Below are 19,951 nucleotides of genomic sequence, written 5' to 3' on the forward strand. Positions count from 1 at the left end.
GGTTTATTTTACTGTTTTAAATATACAAAGCACAGGAGAAAAAAGGTACGTTTTTCCCCTAAGAGAAATTGATAGATTCTTATTCTGAAGATTAATCAGACATCCCTATCTTGACTTGAGCGTCGGAGTGCCTTTGCAGGTTACCCAGCCCACCTTTTTCCAAAGAACAGAGCGTAAAGAGAGGGAAGAAGCATCGTGACAGACATCATAAGAAGAAGCAGTCCAGTTTTGTTAGGTTTGTATCTCGGTCTCCACATCCCTACTGAAACACATAGTAATGCTTTCTCATAAAATTCTATCACAATGATTTCTTTGTAACACTTTTTTATTGAGAGTTAAACATATAAGTTTCATTAGAATTTATAATTTGGGTTGCAAACATATATTAAGAATGTTTGAGAGACATTTGAAGGAATAAATATTTCATTTCACTAATGTTGTGAGATAAAAATAAAGGGAAAACATCATAAAATGTTGCTCCTCAAATTTCATATTGGATATGTTGACCTAGTCAATGATTTTATTTATTCAGGATTTTACGTAGAAGTTTGTAGTAATATCTTTTCTTTTCAAGAAGTTTCTTTAATTCTTATCCAAAAACTTCCGTATTTTATTCTAAAACAGAGTTTGTGAAATACATTATCATCACTTTGCTTATTCCGAAAATCGTTACGCTCGTGTGAATGAAAAACAACAAGGATATGAGTGTACGGAAAGTCAAGAAATGGACATTAACCTTCCCTTTCTCAAACACACGTCCTAGTTCTGTTTTTTTTTTTTTTAATTTGTCAAGTAATTATATATGTCGAAGACAATAAAACAAAATCTAGTAAGATAAACATGTACATAGAGATATAATCAAATATGGAAAGTCTTTTCTTCCAACTTAGATATCATGCAATATATATATACTTGGCGTCAAAGAATGGAATTAGTATAGTAAAACAGTTTTACCTCTCAATGATAAATCAAAAATCAAATATATGACGTTTAAGATAAATAAAAATATTTATTTTAATCATTTTTTCAGTTTATTATATTTTTTGTAATATATATTAGATATATATTTTTATTTAAGACAACTAGACATTTGGTCGTTCATAGAGTTTGGCATTGTTAGTTATAATCTTGCATTGTATTTTTTATTATTGTAGTTTTGAATTTTGGACTGGATCATTAAATTAAAATTTTACGAAGAAAAGATATTCAATATACATATAAAAGGTAGTTAAATGAGTCATTTGAGTCTCTTTTATCCTAACTTATACTAAAGACAATGAGAAATAAGTTAAATAATTGTAGATAAAAATACTTTAAGTCTGTATTTGTTTAATAAGATGGATTTAAGAAAGTGAGCTTGTGTGAACTTGAAGAGAAAAAGAAGTTGTTCTTACATGTATTTTCAACTTGAATTTTGTGAGTGCTATGAAGTGAATGTGAGTGCTATGAAGTGAATATTCTAGTGAGAATGTTAGTTTTATTTACAAGATCAATATAGACAATGAACCTATATTATTATTATGGTTAAATATGTTTTTCGTCTCTTAAGTATCACACAATTTTGGGTTTAGTCCCTACTCGAAACTTTGATGGTTTTTAGTCCTTATAGTTTGGAAACTCTTACTATTAGTCCTTAAAATTGGACGGCGTTAAATGTAGCAAACGGTGAGGCCATGTCTTATGCCAGCTTGCCTCTTCACTCTCTGCCACGATGCTTTTCTTTTTATCTGGCCAATAAGAATCTAACACGTGTAAGCCCCCTTCCACCCCAAATTAGGGTTTGCCAGATTGGGGAAACTTGCCCCTGCACCTTCGCCATGATTGGGTCGCGCCTCAGAAATTAACACGTTGAATTCTGTTTCATTGAAAGTTAGAAACATGAAAAAAAAATTGGAAAGAGAGGTAAGCTGCAAACAAAAAACATCATCGTATTAATCATTTATTAATTCTCGTTTAACCTCTCTTCTAATAGTTGCTCACCCTCCATGTCTTCAATCTCACTCCGTTCGTACTTCCCAGGAAGGTGCAATTTCGCACGTGTATATTCTCAACTCTGACATCATCTCCATTGCGTCCCAGACTCCCAATACTTTTTTTCATTCACCAAACACACCACAAATAATTCAAAACACTCTTAATATTATAGTGAGAAGAAATTAATTAATTTATTACTTGGAATTGGACTTACCTGATGTCGTGGCCAGGTCCACAGAAAATATCACTTATATTGTAGAAGGAAGTACCCGAGTTTATGGCAATGCAGTCATCACCTGTGATGAATGTGTATTCATTAATAAATGGAAAGTGATGATGAACAATGATATAGGAATGTAGGTTGATTAGTTACCAGTTTGAATGATGGAAGAGTGTATGAAGATGTTGGATGATCCAGAGATATCTATCCCGTCGGTGTTTGGACTTTGCATTGGTGCAGTGATGCGAACATGGGAGATTTCTAACCCATTGCACGGTTGAAATTCCAGTTGCAGTGAGGGTGAGGGAGGAAGAATGAGAATGGCCATTACGTGAGTGTCAGATTCTTATTGGCCAGATAAAAAGAAAAGCAACGTGGAGAGGCAAGCTGGCATAAGACGTGATCTCGCCTTTTGCCACATTTAACGCCGTCCAATTTTAAGGACTAATAGTAAGAGTTTCAAAACTATAAAAACTAAAAACCATCAAAGTTTCGAGTAGGGACTAAACCCAAAATCGTGTGATACTTAAGAGACGAAAAACATATTTAACCCTTATTAATTATCTAAGAAATATAAAAATAATATAAATAATAACCAACTATTAAACTACAAAATTTAATTATAACAAAAGGATTAATAGATATAGATGGAGTTACTGTGTAATTGAATACTTAAAAGATTTAATTACACAATATATGTATTGAGCCGATAAAAATAAAAGTAAAAATGAAATTTTTTTTATTAAAAAAAATATGATAATAAACGAAGAAAAATTATTCTAATATAGAAATCATTATTTTTAAAAATTATCTAATATAATTAATAACTAAAATTTAATTAAATTATTATACTATTACATCGTATCTAGATAATACGACTGAAATGAATTGATAAACTCAAACCATAAGATCCTAAGCCGTCCTGTCGTAGTAATGGCGGACAAGACCGCCGAGGTTACTTTGAAACCTAAAACGGTGGAATAATTCTCTCCGTTACAATCTTTAGTTCTTTTGGCAATAATTCAATTGCTACTTTATTAATTTAAAAAACATATATTTTCTCCTTCTTTGTCTCACTTTTAACCCTACCATTTCATATAAGATAAAATATTAAGCATAATAAAGAACTATCTTTCATCCCGATCCACATTATTTTATTTTAAGCAGATAAATAATTATTATATAATGAAAAAATTTATTTTTATGGTAATTATATGGAATTAAAATAAAATTATCTTGAATGAAAAAACTGTAGAATTCTGATCAGAACTGAACGAAAAATCGTAAAAGTGTAACGTGGGTGTGAGAGAGTTTTGAAGTTGAAGAGGGTGGGGTCATTATTAGATGATAAGTTAAGTCAGCTTTTTGTCTTTTTCTTTTAAGGATTGATAGACACACCAATCAGTAGCAAAAGCCAAATTCGAATCTACCTCCCTAAAGTAAACCTAACCCATGCTTTTACATTTATCATCATTTTCGCTTTTTTTTTTCTTTTTAAAAGTCAAAATACAAACTTCGAAAATTTTTACTCAAATCACAATTACTACTGTGAGTAGAGTACCGAACAAATTATTAAAAAAGTGCGTGAAAACAAAAGGAAATCTCTTTTTCTTTTATTTCCTTTTTCTCCCTCATTTTACAATCAATAATGTTTATCTTTTACATCTTATCATTTTTAGAATATTATTACAGTGGTTAAGAGATAGATAATATTTTGTTTACATCAGGGTAAGTTTTACTTATTAAAAATATATTTTTGTTCTTTGATTTTAGATCAATATTTATAGGTTTGGTCAAGAAAAGTGATATTTTAAATTTAGTTTAGTATATATTACTTTTTTTTTATGTTTAGATATCTTGTTATAAGTCCTTGAATTTAGAGAGTAATTGTATTTTTAATAGAGCAACTGTAATAGATAATTTGTAGGTGTAGGTGAATATGTCATAATATATCGAGTTTTATGTGACTGTCCTTAATTGAAAATTTGATTAAATGCTTGAATTTAAGTATTATTGGAATTGGTTTCATCGTTTGAAGTTACATTTTTAAAATGTTTTTTTATAGTAATTTTGAAAAGCAAATTGTTTTTTAGTGATTAAGGGTCAAATTTCTAAAATTTTAATAAAAATAGAGTTAGAAACAATCTTACTCTCAATAATATTTTGGTTAGCCTAAAATTCAACCTTTGCAACTGGTAAACTTTTTTCAAGTAAACTTGATTTTACTTAAGCTATTTTTTTAATAAATTGTGTTTGAATATTTGTTATAAATGTAAAATGAATCTAAGTCGTTTTATTAAATTGATTTGTGAACTTATTTTAGTAAATTATGTTGTATGGACATGATTAATAATGAGAATGATAAAACTTATATGAATCTATGGTAACGTGTCTTGGATATGGGATAATATATAAATTGTTGTTTGATATATATATTGAATATTGACATTTATATTATTATATATATATATATATATATATATATATATATATATATATATATATATATATATATATATATATATATATATATATATATATATATATATTAGGTGGTGAAAATAAATTTAGGAGTTCTTACTATAATGACATATGTAGATATGCGAGTTGAGATAAATTTATCAAAGTCTCATGATTGGATTCGTTGGTAAATCATAGTATTTGATTTAATAAGATATTAGTATTTTATGAAACATAGTTAGTACAAATATCTCACAAGAGATCAATTAATATTTTACTTCTTAAATATTTTTAATATATAAATTTATTAATTATTTGTGTGAATGTTATATGTTGAATTTTAAATAAAAGAAAATTATTCTGACTTGTTGATTAAAATGTATCCTTTTATTTATATTTTCCTCAAGTTAAAATTTATGTCTAAATAAAATCATGTTACACATAACCAAAGTTTATTTTAATAACTTATTTTTACATGTGTTGGTTATAAATCACATTGTGTATATTATGTGCACAAATAAATATAGGTCCAAGTAGACAGATAATTTGAAATATAATAAAGATATATTTTTTATTTTAACCATCCTTGTATGAATATTTGTATTCATATATATTTTTGTGCATTTTAAATTGCATTAATTTTTATAAACTTTGTAAAAAATCCTTTCATGATTTTATAGGATAATAGATAGTTTAATTTTTAGGGCTTTTATATCAAATAGTGAATTAATGTATATACCTCAAACTAGGAGTTAATAACGTGATCTCAATCAATAATAACATGATTGGTCGGAAAAAAAATACATTAAGTTTTAATCAATAACTTAAACGTGATTCTTAATCAATTTGATCACAAATTAGTTTTAATTTAATTTTATACAAATTAATTTTTGAAATTAATGTGAAATTTAAAACTAAAAAATAACTACTCTATCTTATGATCATATGACTAATGCAAGATTAATTCTGAAAAACTGTAACATCCCAAAATACAGTAATTACCATAAATTAGAATTAATTACGATTAACAGTAAACAGTGCAGTCTTTAAAATTAACAGAATTCAAAAGCCGAAGCCGAACGGCTTAAGTTGCAGCGTTTCAATATACAGCTCAAACAACGAACGCTAAAAACGAACGGTTTTACAAAACATTTAACCGAACGTCCGAAAATAAACTAAACATTTACAACCTAATATAACGAGCACTCTAAGGCTCGGCCTTTACTTCTACTTCCACCAGATTAGCGTCATCCAAATTTTCTTCTTCCAGCATTTCTTCAAGAGACGCTCCACCATCTGCTCACATCCACACGGATGATCATTGCAAGACAGGACGAACGTACATAGACAGTGGACAACACAAGGAAAAACGAAAGGGTAAGCTTATAATATTTAATTCATACATTCAACATACACATTCAACATTTAAATTCACACACCTCATACAATTTAACACACTGTAACATAGAACTATATACATATACATGTATACTAGACGACCGTCCGGACTGTATGAACAATGTAGCTACAGGCGTCCTTGCACCCGAGTGATGTAGTAACTGGGATACCCTCAACAGCTGCCACTCGAGGTTAGCTCTATCCAAAGTACCCCTAAGGAATAGAACCTCCTGCCATTCCCACACATGACTACTCCCTTCTACATGAAGATGAGTATCACGGAATATCAGGATGGACCAAGCCAGCATTAGCTATCCACAGTCATACTTTACCAATTCAATATTCAACATAAATGAGACGTTCCCCCCTGGAACGCTCGTCCAAAATCCAATATCATAGTATCGTTCCATATGGTGTTCACATGTTAATTTATCATATTTCATCATCTTTTTCATCTTTAGATTTAGAAGTCAAAAATGACGAACGCTCAGTCCACTGAAAACTTAGGACGAACGTCCAAATGAAGTTACTGGATACTCAGGAAAATATATATAACGAACGTAATTTCTGTTTGGCCAGTTAAATGAACTGACTCGACTTGAAGGGTACTGGTACTTAGAAAATAATTGTGATAAAAACTTGGACCAGATTAAATGCACAATGGAGGGTCAAGAACACTTAGAATTATCTTTGAAAAGATTTGCATATGAAAACCAATGCCAGGAATTGAACGAACGTAAAGAAAATGAATATTTAATACTTTGAACGAACGTTATTTTATCAGATATTTATCCAATCAGTACGAGCGCTTGGTATGAGACCGAGCACCGTTTATGACGAACGCTTGGTATGAGACCTAGCGCGATTTAGGACGGACGCTCGATATAAGATCGAACGCTATTTAAGACGAACGCTTCGGGAGAAACCCGAGCGCTATTTAAAACGAACGCTTCGGTATGAGACCGAGCGCTATATAGAACGAACGCTTCGGTATGAGACCGAACGTTACGTTTTTTAAAGTTTAAGACATTTATACACAGCTGAGCTGAACCGAACGCTCAGACATTCAATTTGGGGACGCTCGTTCTCGAGCGGAGTTCCTTCCAAATGAAAGAATTCCATTCTAAGTTATTTCCAGGAAAACCGAACGGTATAAGACCGTACAGTGACGAGCGTCATTTATTATAGGGAATAATTTAAGTTTCAGATTTTCTCAACATTAACAGGATTCCAGATTTTTCCAACTATCTTAACTCAATATTTCTCATACACTTCATACTTTATAATTTTCAAATCAACATAAATTTCCAGACTTTATACAATTCACATTAATCATTCATTTTCATACGTATCAAATATACTCATACATCACAGCCAACATATACTCTATTCATCCAGATCAACAACGCTCATTCATGCATACTAATTCAACAGAATTTATCATCCATACAGTTCATATCATGCGTTCATAATTCATACCAGTATAAATTAAATTTATAAGCTTCCCTTACCTGGATAGCAGTGTTCGCCCTAATGCAAGGTTATGGTACTTCCTCTAATAGCTTTCTACTCCAAGTTCACTTACTAACTCCACTTAATCTATACACAAAAATCAAAATAACTCAGATCTTACTCATGCATGAACCCAGAAACTGGTTCGCATGAAACCTAAAGGACGAATGACGGAAGGAGAGGACTTACCAGCTTAGATCCTACTTCTATTCGGTCCAAAATAACGCCCACGTATCTGGAAGCGTTTCTATGGTTCTGAAAATGTGATTGGAGAAGAAACGTGAGATTTACCGTAGAGAGAAGTTGGAAGCTTTAGAGAGAAGATGGAGAAAATGGAGGTTTGGGTTCAGAGGTAGAAGATGAATGGTGCAGGTGAGAGAGAGAGTTTTTCAAAAATTCTGGTTGTGTTAAACTCACGTTCGTTCGAACGAACGTCTCCCAAGCTGACACCTGCACACCAAACTCTGAAATGGGAAGCTTCTCCCGCGACAGGTGGCGTGTGTGCATGCAGTGTTTAGTGCGTTTTTAATGTTTCAGAGAAATGATGGGCGCGACTTTCCGTGTATGTCAGAGAGGGAGGGGATCAGATTAGGGAGTGAGTTTTAATGGCTGAGAAATGATATAGCGTACATAAGTGGTGAGGTGTCAGAATTATTTTTGCTAATTATCCAGGGTCTCACAAAAACGATTTACACCTTTTTTTTGTATTAAACGTATTTTAAATTAATTAAGGATCGTATTTAAATTTCAAATAATATAGGTAAAACATATAGTCTTTATCATTTCTTGTTTGACAGAACCATAATTTATGTGTAATAGCCCCTACACTGTGTGTGAGCTATCATTCATTATAACTGTGGATTATAAATAGATATTATATAAATAGTATTGCTATTCACTTTTAATTTATATTTATATTTTTTAATATTTATACCGTACGAGGTTTATTTATCTTATGTCCATCCCATTCGATACTAGTTAAAAAAAAATGCAATACTCCACCACACGTGAACCACGAATGTCTATTAATGCAAGCAATGTTAAAAAAATACTTCTTATTACAATAAAATATTAGGAGAGACAAAAATTTGTCACAAAATTAAAATTATTATCATTAATTAAATTTTAACAATTACACATTTATCTCAACAAATCTATATTGATGGTGGAAAATATTAAAAGAGTAATTTGTGTCATTTTCACTCAACTTTTAACGTTTTGATAGAAACTTCTATAACAAGTCACATGCAAAACAATTTGTAATATACAAACATCAAGCTATATTTTATGATCAATTAAATCACTATCTCTGACTATTGAATCCATGTAATACTCCATTGCTCTTTGGTTCAATATAAAATTAAAAATAAAAACTTATTATTATTATATTTCCATGTATAAAGGATACGTTAAAAAATATGTTTAAATAATAACTAATTTTAGAAACAGTTACTTAATACAGTGATTAATTTAAAAATAAAAATTTATTAATGTCTAAAATAATTTCTATTATAAATAATAAATTATAATTAATTTTAAATTATATTTTCAATGATATTTAACATTAATTAGAAGGATTTTTGACTGTCAAATAATTTAATATTTAAATTGGTCTTAAAGATAATGAAATTGAATAAGAGATGAAAGTGACAAAATATGTCAATATGTCTTGTTTTGAACTGATTTTTTTTTATTTAAAAAAAACTGATTGAATCTGTCTGAGTTATTATGCAAATTTTGGTTTGTCATGTCGGACAGATCAGTGGATTGGTCACTACTTTTTTTATTTTCTTTATTTTTTAAATTTGTAATGTAACATCCCAGAAATATACAGTCATCAACTATATACTTAGAATAATCACATTAATCAATATGGCAAAACAGTTTAATAATACAGTAAGCAGATTGAATAAATGGCCGAACGGCCTTTCATTTAAAACAACGAGCGTTTACAAAACAAGGAGGACGAACGGTTTACAAGAATTGACCGAACGTTCCAATATATATATACAGCAACAAAAGAGCGCTCGCTCACAGACGCTCGCTACTCTAATCAAACTAACTAAATAACCGAACGCCTCACTGTTCGGCCTTCACCTCAACTTCTACTAAATTTTCTTCAGTAACGAGTTCCTCTTCAAGAGTTTGCTCCAGAGACGCATCTCCCTCTGCTCACATCCACACGGATGATCATTGCATTTGACAAGACGGATATACATAGACAAGACAACACGAAGGAAATGCAAGGGTAAGCTTATTGAATTTAATTCAAGTCAAACATACAATTTATACCTATCAATCATATCAAATACATCACAACACATGCATCCAATACATACATTAACTCAAATCAAACTTCCTGATACTAGACAGACTGTCCGGACTGTATGAAACCTGTGTAGCTAAGGCGTCCATGCACTCAGGTGGGGTAACTGGAATGCTCATCAGTATCCACCTGAGGTTAGTCTTTTTGCCAAGTTACAGTTATGGTCTAGACCTCCTGCCATTCCCACGCATGACCTACTCCTCTCTACTTGAGAACGAGCACTCACGGAATATCAGGATGGATCACCATCTAAGCTTACCACGTTCATACTACAAATATCAATATCCAGTCAAGAGTCGTTCCACCCTGGAACGCTCGTTCAAATTCCAAAATCATAATATCATATCATATATGGTTCGCACAATTTATACTTCCCTCAACATCACATTTTCATTCTTAATTACACTTCCATAAAAAGACGAACGTTATTTCACTGTTTGGACGAACGCTATTTAAGATCAGAACGAACGCTATTTAAAGACCAACGCTCGACAGAAGACGAACGCTATTAAGGATGTACGCTCGACAAGGGTCGAACACTATCAAATACAAACGCTCGACAAAAGAACGAGCGCTATCACGAACGGACGCTCGACATAAGGTCGAACGCTACCACAGGCGAACGCTCGACATAAGAACGAACGCTATCAAGAACGGACGTTCGACATAAGGTCGAACGCCACCAAAGACGAACGCTCGACAAAAGAAAGAGCGCTACTAATCGTTTGCCTTTTTGAACGAACGTTCGGTCTAAGACCGAACGCCACTTAGGACGTACGTTTTTAGATCGAGACTCTTGGCTGAATTCAAAATCATAGAAATTGGGATTTATATAAGATGAGATATTTAAAGTTTATGTTTCAATAATTTGACTAAAAGTTCACGGGGATATTATCAAAATTCTCAATTCTCACACAACACTCGTGATGTTTACGTCTGGCCGAAAGCACAACGTAAAAATATATTAGAGGGCGTTCGTTCTCAAAGGGAGTCCTTTCCAAATGAAAGGGTCCGACTAATACAAGAATTTACTGATAATACCGAACGGTCAATGACCGTATCAATACGAACGTTCAAATTCATGCACTTTTCATATAATTCTTCTTTTACAGTAACTCATTTTCCAGTATAAACTTTCATGCATTAAATCAATCTTAACATAGTATTTTTCCATACTTCTCATGCTTTTAATCAACATCATATACTAACATTCAAATATCAAAATCATCCACGTACAACGTCACAGACCATTCATACACTCAGCATATAATTCCCAGTACATACATGCAACATTTTCATATATCATCTCAGAATCATAATCCTAAACTCCAAAGTCAAATATCATAAATCATACTTTCAAACATTACGTAACGCGCATGCAGTACAGAGATCATGTGAATTAAATTCTAACAAGCTTCCCTTACCTGGATTGGAAACGTGCTTTCGTTCTTTAAAAGAAAACCAGATCCCAGTATCAACTCTTCTACCCTTTTTCGTTCAAAAACCCAAAAACTCTTCAACTAAAAATTCAGAAAACCAATACTGGTTCAGAGAAGGTGCATGCAGATTTAAAACGAGCTTGCATGTGGAAAATGAAGAGTGGTTGAGGACGTGAAACTTACCCGTTTCAGAATCCAAAACCAATCGGTTTGATGGAAAGCTCACGGTGCAGTGCTGATTATCACGGTGCTGAAACGTGAACGGAGAAAAGGAGGGTGAGTTGCAGAAGAGGGAAGACGGAGAGTTCTAGAGAGAAGGAGGAGAAAAATGAGGGTTTGGTTTTCTGAGGAAGATGAAAGAGCACGCAGAGAAGGGAAGAGTGTTTCAGAAAATTAGTTTCTCTTCCCAAGTCAAACGGACATTCTCTCCTGCGCTGCCACTTGGCTTCCACTATCAAACTCAGAACCTTCCAATTTGACACCTGGCGGTGGCATGCAGAGTGAGGGCGTGTGCTTCTTTAATGGCACAGAACACGTGTCACACGTATTAATGGAAGCAGGGAGGTGACTAAGCAGAATAATTAATGGGGCGTGACAATCCCCCTAACTAAAAAAAATTTTCGTCCTCGAAAATGGAAGACTTACCAGGGAAATAGATGAGGGTATAGGTCCTTCATGGCATCCTCAACTTCCCAAGTAGAATCACCAGTTTTGTCGTCCCACAACACTTTCACCAAACGAACATCCTTCCCTTTGTATAGCCTGGTGCGTTCGTCTTCAATGCGAATTGGCTTCATTTCAAACGTTCGATCTTGGCGAAGTTGAATGTTTTCCAGCTCCAATATGTGCGAGGGATCAGCTACGTACTTCCGAAGTTGCGAGACGTGAAACACTGGATGAAGGTTGGACAACTGTGGAGGTAAAGCCATCTCGTATGCAACTGGTCCAATCTTCCTTGTGATCTGGTACGGCCCTACGAACTTGGGAGATAATTTCTTTGATCTCAATGCTCTTCCTACTCCAGTAGTTGGATGCAGCCTCAAGAAAACGTGATCACCAGCTTTGAACTCCAAAGGTCGTCTCCTCTTATCTGCGTATGATTTCTGCCTGCTTCTGGACGTCTTCAATCTGTCTTGAATTAATTTCACCTTCTCAGTTGTTTGTTGAACAAGCTCCGGTCCTGTTAATATGTTCTCTCCTTCTTGGAACCAGCAAAGAGGTGTGCGGCATTTGCGTCCGTAAAGCGCTTCAAAGGGAGCCATTCCAATGCTTGACTGGAAACTGTTGTTGTAGGTGAACTCAACTAAAGGCAAGACTTCATCCCAAACGCCCATGTGATCAAGTACGCATGTCCTCAACAAGTCCTCTAACGTCTGGATCGTTCTCTCGGATTGACCGTCCGTTTGAGGGTGGTATGCTGAACTCATTTGGAGTTTGCTGCCAAGTTCATTTTGCAAAGACTGCCAAAACCGAGAGGTGAACCTTGTGTCTCGGTCAGAGATGATGCTGGATGGCACTCCATGTAGACGAACGATCTCTTTAATGTAGAGCTTTGCCAAGTTAGTCAATGACATCTTCAGGTTAATGGGCAGAAAATGAGCACTCTTCGTTAAACGATCCACTATCACCCAAATGGAATCGTGATTCTTGAATGTGCGAGGCAAGTGTGTCACAAAATCCATTGAGATGCTGTCCCACTTCCATTCTGGAATCTCCAAAGGTTGAAGTAGTCCACCTGGTCTTTGATATTCAGCTTTAGCACGCTGACATGTTAGACATGATGTTACAAAACGTGCAACATCATTCTTCATTCCTGGCCACCAGAACGATTGCTTTAAATCATGATACATCTTAGTCATGCCAGGGTGCATGCTAAGACGGCTGTGATGACCTTCGGCTAAGATGATTCGCTTCAATTCTCCATCATTTGGAACGCACGTCCTACCCATATAGCGTAGTAGACCGTCCGTCCCAACATTAAACTCCTTTGCCTGATCTGTGCCGAGCGCGCCTCTTATCTTCACTAATTCCTCATCATCCAGTTGCTTCATTCTGATCCGCTCAAACACATCACTGGATATCTTAAGGTTGCAGCATTTGATGCTGTTCGGTTCTATATTAAACTGCAACTTTAAGTCCCTAAAGCTTTCCACTAAGCTTATCTCACGCACCATCATGGACGAGACATGCACCACTTTTCTGCTTAGAGCGTCTGCCACTACGTTTGCTTTACCAGGATGATAAAGCAACTCAAAGTCATAATCCTTAAGAAATTCCAGCCACCTCCTTTGCCTCATATTCAACTCTTTTTGATCAAAGAGATACTTAAGACTCTTATGATCACTGAAGACTTGGAAAACGGATCCATACAAGTAATGTCTCCAAATCTTCAAGGCAAAAACGACCGCTGCCAGCTCTAGGTCGTGTGTTGGATAATTCCTCTCATGTATCTTCAATTGCCGAGAGGCGTAAGCCACTGCCTTCTTCTCTTGCATGAGAACGCACCCCAAACCTTGGTGAGATGCATCACAGTATACTTCAAATGGTTTGGCAGTGTCCGGAATCACCAAAACTGGAGCGCTCGTCAGCTTCTGTTTCAACTCTTGGAAGCTGGATTCACACCTATCGGTCCAAGCAAACGGATGATCCTTCCTGGTCAGCTGTGTTAACGGTGCTACTATCTTAGAGAACCCTTCTATGAAACGCCTGTAGTAGCCCGCCAGTCCAACAAAACTCCTCACTTCCGTGACCGAACGTGGGCTTTCCCACTCTAAGACCGCTCGCACTTTAGCAGGATCAACTGAAATTCCACCAGCTGACACAACGTGTCCCAAGAACTGTACTTCCTTCATCCAGAATTCACATTTAGATAGCTTAGCATACAGTTCTTTTTCCCTCAACACTCCAAGTACTAATCTCAAGTGCTCTTCATGTTCTTCACAGCTCTTGGAGTAGATGAGAATATCATCAATAAACACCACTACAAACTTGTCTAAATATGGCCTGAAGATGCGGTTCATGTAGTCCATGAAAACTGCAGGAGCGTTCGTCACACCGAACGGCATGACCACGTACTCATAATGTCCATAACGTGAACGAAAGGCTGTCTTCTGAATGTCTCCCTCCTTAACCCGAATTTGGTGATAGCCTGATCTCAAATCTATCTTTGAGAAGACGTTCGCTCCATACAATTGATCCAACAGGTCGTCAATGCGAGGCAGTGGGTATTTGTTCTTGATGGTCAGCTTATTCAATTGACGATAGTCAATACATAGCCGTGAGCTGCCATCCTTTTTCTTTACTAACAGTACAGGCGCTCCCCAAGGTGACACACTTGGACGGATGAACTTCTTGTCCATCAATTCTTCAATTTGCTTCTTAAGTTCAACCAATTCAGCAGGTGCCATCCTGTATGGTTGAACGGATATGGGAGCTGCGGTTGTTACCAGATCAATTGTAAACTCAACTTCACGAACGGGTGGTAATCCAGGCACCTCATCAGGGAAAACGTCTAGATATTCACCTACTACTGAACTTGCTTCTCTCCAATTAGACTGCGTTCGTTCAGAACCTTCAGATTCATTATCCACGTGAGTCATGATCAAAAAGCAACTGGCTCCTTCCATTATATCTTCTTTCCACTGGCCGAGTGTCACACCCAACTTCTCTTCATATTCTTCAGGAAAAATCAATTCCTTTGCTCCACAATCAATGAGTATGTGATTGGTAGTAAGCCAATCCATCCCCAGAATCACTTCTAAGTCCTTGAGAGGCAAACATATGAGGTTCACCTTATACCTACGCCCTTCAATCTCAAGAGGACATCTAACACATACGGTAGACGTTCTCACCTCACCAGCAGCTGGTGTAGACACCACCAAATCAAACTGCATCTCGCGCTCCACTATCCCCAACTTATCAACGCACGCCTTCGAGATGAAGGAGTGTGTCGCCCCCGAGTCAAACAACACACAACAATTTATTCCATACAGCAAGCATGTGCCAGTGACGAGCGTACCTGAGCTCGCTGCTTCTGCACCAGTGATCGCATAAACACGCCCAACAGCTTGGGCTCGTCCACCACCTCTAGTCTGATTTCTTCCAGTGTTGGGTGGCCTCATCACTGCACGTCCACCCATATTGCATTCACTCTCTAGATGTCCAGTTCTTCTACACCGATTACAATACTTTCCTCCAACCAATTGCGGGCATGATGATCTGAAATGAGGTCCTCCACACTGAAAACATCTAACCGGCCCCTGTTGGTTTGACTGTCCAGCAACTACCATAGCTTGTGAACCACTTGACTGAGCTGGACGAGCGTACGGGGTCCTGTTACGATTCAAATTGGTCCTTGTCAGAACTGGTCCTCTTGATACTTGTTGCTTCTTCTGTTGTTCCGCCTCAGCCATATTTTTCTCTAATACTTTAGCCCTCTCCACCATGGCTGGAAACGTCCGAATGCACAAGCTAGAGATCAACACCTTGAGATCACTTCTCAGCCCGTTTTCAAACTTCCTACACTGCCACTCTTCACTAGTAGCCATTGTATAGAACCTCACTAGATGTTTGAACTTGTTTGTATATTCTGAAACCGACATCCCTCCCTGTACCAGTTGAAGAAATTCCACCTCTTTAGCAAAACGAACGCTATCTGGAAAGTATTCTTCATAGAACTTCCCTCTGAACACTTCCCAGGTAATAGGACGTTGAGCGTCCGTCAGTATAGCCTTAGCGCTCGCCCACCAGTGGCTTGCTTCTCCAGTAAGCAAATACTCCGTGAAAGCCAAGCGATTCTCATCTGGACATCTTTTAGCATTGTAAATTCGTTCCATATCCTGCAGCCACTGGTCTGCCTCATCCGGAAGGCCCTTCCCACTAAACTTGGCCGGATGGTGTTGAAGAAAGCTCTCTAAACTCCATTCAGTATGATGAACAGCATTGGAAGAGGACGCTCCTGGCGTGCCTCTGGTGGCGGCAATTAATTCCATCAATTGTCTTTGAGTGGCTTCAGAGTTGGCGCGTGCGGCCTCCAAACTCTGTAGAGCAGCAGCGTTCTGCTCCATGAGGGTAGTATTTTGCTGTTGCAGCCTCTCAATCACTGTCTCCAACAACCTAGTGTGATTAGGTGCATCAGACTCGTTTGGTTGTGGGGGAGGAGGTAATCTAGGCGCCATCGTTTTCTGGATCAGAGAAAACGAACGTTAGTCATGTCTAAGAGTTAAAACAGTAACTCATTAAACATTAAAAAAGCACACAGCAAAATGCAATGCACTCATAACCTACAGCGTCCTTAAGAGAACAAAACTGCTCTGATACCAATAATGTAACATCCCAGAAATATACAGTCATCAACTATATACTTAGAATAATCACATTAATCAATATGGCAAAACAGTTTAATAATACAGTAAGCAGATTGAATAAATGGCCGAACGGCCTTTCATTTAAAACAACGAGCGTTTACAAAACAAGGAGGACGAACGGTTTACAAGAATTGACCGAACGTTCCAATATATATATACAGCAACAAAAGAGCGCTCGCTCACAGACGCTCGCTACTCTAATCAAACTAACTAAATAACCGAACGCCTCACTGTTCGGCCTTCACCTCAACTTCTACTAAATTTTCTTCAGTAACGAGTTCCTCTTCAAGAGTTTGCTCCAGAGACGCATCTCCCTCTGCTCACATCCACACGGATGATCATTGCATTTGACAAGACGGATATACATAGACAAGACAACACGAAGGAAATGCAAGGGTAAGCTTATTGAATTTAATTCAAGTCAAACATACAATTTATACCTATCAATCATATCAAATACATCACAACACATGCATCCAATACATACATTAACTCAAATCAAACTTCCTGATACTAGACAGACTGTCCGGACTGTATGAAACCTGTGTAGCTAAGGCGTCCATGCACTCAGGTGGGGTAACTGGAATGCTCATCAGTATCCACCTGAGGTTAGTCTTTTTGCCAAGTTACAGTTATGGTCTAGACCTCCTGCCATTCCCACGCATGACCTACTCCTCTCTACTTGAGAACGAGCACTCACGGAATATCAGGATGGATCACCATCTAAGCTTACCACGTTCATACTACAAATATCAATATCCAGTCAAGAGTCGTTCCACCCTGGAACGCTCGTTCAAATTCCAAAATCATAATATCATATCATATATGGTTCGCACAATTTATACTTCCCTCAACATCACATTTTCATTCTTAATTACACTTCCATAAAAAGACGAACGTTATTTCACTGTTTGGACGAACGCTATTTAAGATCAGAACGAACGCTATTTAAAGACCAACGCTCGACAGAAGACGAACGCTATTAAGGATGTACGCTCGACAAGGGTCGAACACTATCAAATACAAACGCTCGACAAAAGAACGAGCGCTATCACGAACGGACGCTCGACATAAGGTCGAACGCTACCACAGGCGAACGCTCGACATAAGAACGAACGCTATCAAGAACGGACGTTCGACATAAGGTCGAACGCCACCAAAGACGAACGCTCGACAAAAGAAAGAGCGCTACTAATCGTTTGCCTTTTTGAACGAACGTTCGGTCTAAGACCGAACGCCACTTAGGACGTACGTTTTTAGATCGAGACTCTTGGCTGAATTCAAAATCATAGAAATTGGGATTTATATAAGATGAGATATTTAAAGTTTATGTTTCAATAATTTGACTAAAAGTTCACGGGGATATTATCAAAATTCTCAATTCTCACACAACACTCGTGATGTTTACGTCTGGCCGAAAGCACAACGTAAAAATATATTAGAGGGCGTTCGTTCTCAAAGGGAGTCCTTTCCAAATGAAAGGGTCCGACTAATACAAGAATTTACTGATAATACCGAACGGTCAATGACCGTATCAATACGAACGTTCAAATTCATGCACTTTTCATATAATTCTTCTTTTACAGTAACTCATTTTCCAGTATAAACTTTCATGCATTAAATCAATCTTAACATAGTATTTTTCCATACTTCTCATGCTTTTAATCAACATCATATACTAACATTCAAATATCAAAATCATCCACGTACAACGTCACAGACCATTCATACACTCAGCATATAATTCCCAGTACATACATGCAACATTTTCATATATCATCTCAGAATCATAATCCTAAACTCCAAAGTCAAATATCATAAATCATACTTTCAAACATTACGTAACGCGCATGCAGTACAGAGATCATGTGAATTAAATTCTAACAAGCTTCCCTTACCTGGATTGGAAACGTGCTTTCGTTCTTTAAAAGAAAACCAGATCCCAGTATCAACTCTTCTACCCTTTTTCGTTCAAAAACCCAAAAACTCTTCAACTAAAAATTCAGAAAACCAATACTGGTTCAGAGAAGGTGCATGCAGATTTAAAACGAGCTTGCATGTGGAAAATGAAGAGTGGTTGAGGACGTGAAACTTACCCGTTTCAGAATCCAAAACCAATCGGTTTGATGGAAAGCTCACGGTGCAGTGCTGATTATCACGGTGCTGAAACGTGAACGGAGAAAAGGAGGGTGAGTTGCAGAAGAGGGAAGACGGAGAGTTCTAGAGAGAAGGAGGAGAAAAATGAGGGTTTGGTTTTCTGAGGAAGATGAAAGAGCACGCAGAGAAGGGAAGAGTGTTTCAGAAAATTAGTTTCTCTTCCCAAGTCAAACGGACATTCTCTCCTGCGCTGCCACTTGGCTTCCACTATCAAACTCAGAACCTTCCAATTTGACACCTGGCGGTGGCATGCAGAGTGAGGGCGTGTGCTTCTTTAATGGCACAGAACACGTGTCACACGTATTAATGGAAGCAGGGAGGTGACTAAGCAGAATAATTAATGGGGCGTGACATGTAATATATATATATATATATATATATATATATATATATATATATATATATATATATATTCTGAAAATATATTTAATTTAATAAATTTATTAATTAGTTTCTATAAAAATTGAAACAATTATTTATTTGTGTATTAAATTATTTTATTATGATTAAAAATTGAAATTTAATTTGTAAGTATCAATTATGTAAATTATAATAGTATTGTATATCTAAAATAATAAAATATTTAATTATTTTAAATTTAAATTTAAAAAATATAACATACTGTAGCTCACTCTATCATCCTTCAATATGGAAGAACATAACTTAAAAAATAAAATTTAAATATGTTAGAACGAAATCGATAAATGTCATAAACTAACTTTAATTAATAAACGGTGTTAGTTGATACATGTAACTATCTCATTAATATCTCGAACAACTTATTCAATAAATATTATTTATGATAAATTTAAGGTTATGTGTTTTTTACCAGAAGCTTCTATGTGACTTCTAGCACGAATTCTTCTTAAGTTGTCAAATCTTTAAATCCAAAAATCAAGCATGCTTAAAGAAGGAAATATAAAAATATCAAAAATACTATTTAAAATACTTAATACCATTAATTTAATTTTGAAGATTAAACTGAAACACGCACGTTGTCACTTCTGATGTTTGATAACAAGTTGTAATTAAACTATATGTTCAATTTAAACTATTTAAAATATTAATTATGAAAGTTCTATTTTCAAATCAACCACAT

The 19,951-nt window shown here is 35.8% G+C and overlaps 1 protein-coding gene across 1 annotated transcript; it reads right to left on the reverse strand.

The window, feature by feature from the left end:
* Positions 1-12,667: 12,667 nt before the first annotated feature.
* Positions 12,668-19,193, reverse strand: LOC148204620 (uncharacterized). The gene is made up of 7 exons (XM_088114879.1): positions 18,792-19,193; positions 18,594-18,689; positions 14,398-17,011; positions 13,790-14,175; positions 13,221-13,615; positions 12,862-13,142; positions 12,668-12,766 (listed from the first exon to the last, which is right to left on the reverse strand). Exons 3-7 carry the CDS (start codon positions 16,504-16,506, stop codon positions 12,668-12,670), a joined length of 3,270 nt encoding a protein of 1,089 aa, XP_087971005.1. The 5' UTR covers positions 16,507-17,011; positions 18,594-18,689; positions 18,792-19,193.
* Between the last annotated feature and the right edge of the window lie 758 nt (positions 19,194-19,951).

The sequence above is a fragment of the Vigna umbellata genome, chromosome 1 (assembly GCF_029865625.1).
Source record: "Vigna umbellata cultivar VRB3 chromosome 1, Vumbellata_1.0, whole genome shotgun sequence".
NCBI classification, from domain to species: Eukaryota; Viridiplantae; Streptophyta; class Magnoliopsida; order Fabales; family Fabaceae; genus Vigna; species Vigna umbellata.

What these genes read in the sequence shown, in the direction of transcription:
- LOC148204620 (XM_088114879.1), bottom strand. Translation starts at nt 16,506, where the DNA reads ATGGCGCCTAGATTACCTCCTCCCCCACAACCAAACGAGTCTGATGCA. An exon ending in ATGGACATTATGAGTACGTG is followed by an intron (nt 14,176 to 14,397) that starts GTCATGCCGTTC and finishes TTCTGGATGAAG; the next exon opens with GAAGTACAGTTCTTGGGACA. An exon ending in GCGAATCATCTTAGCCGAAG is followed by an intron (nt 13,143 to 13,220) that starts GTCATCACAGCC and finishes TCTGGTGGCCAG; the next exon opens with GAATGAAGAATGATGTTGCA.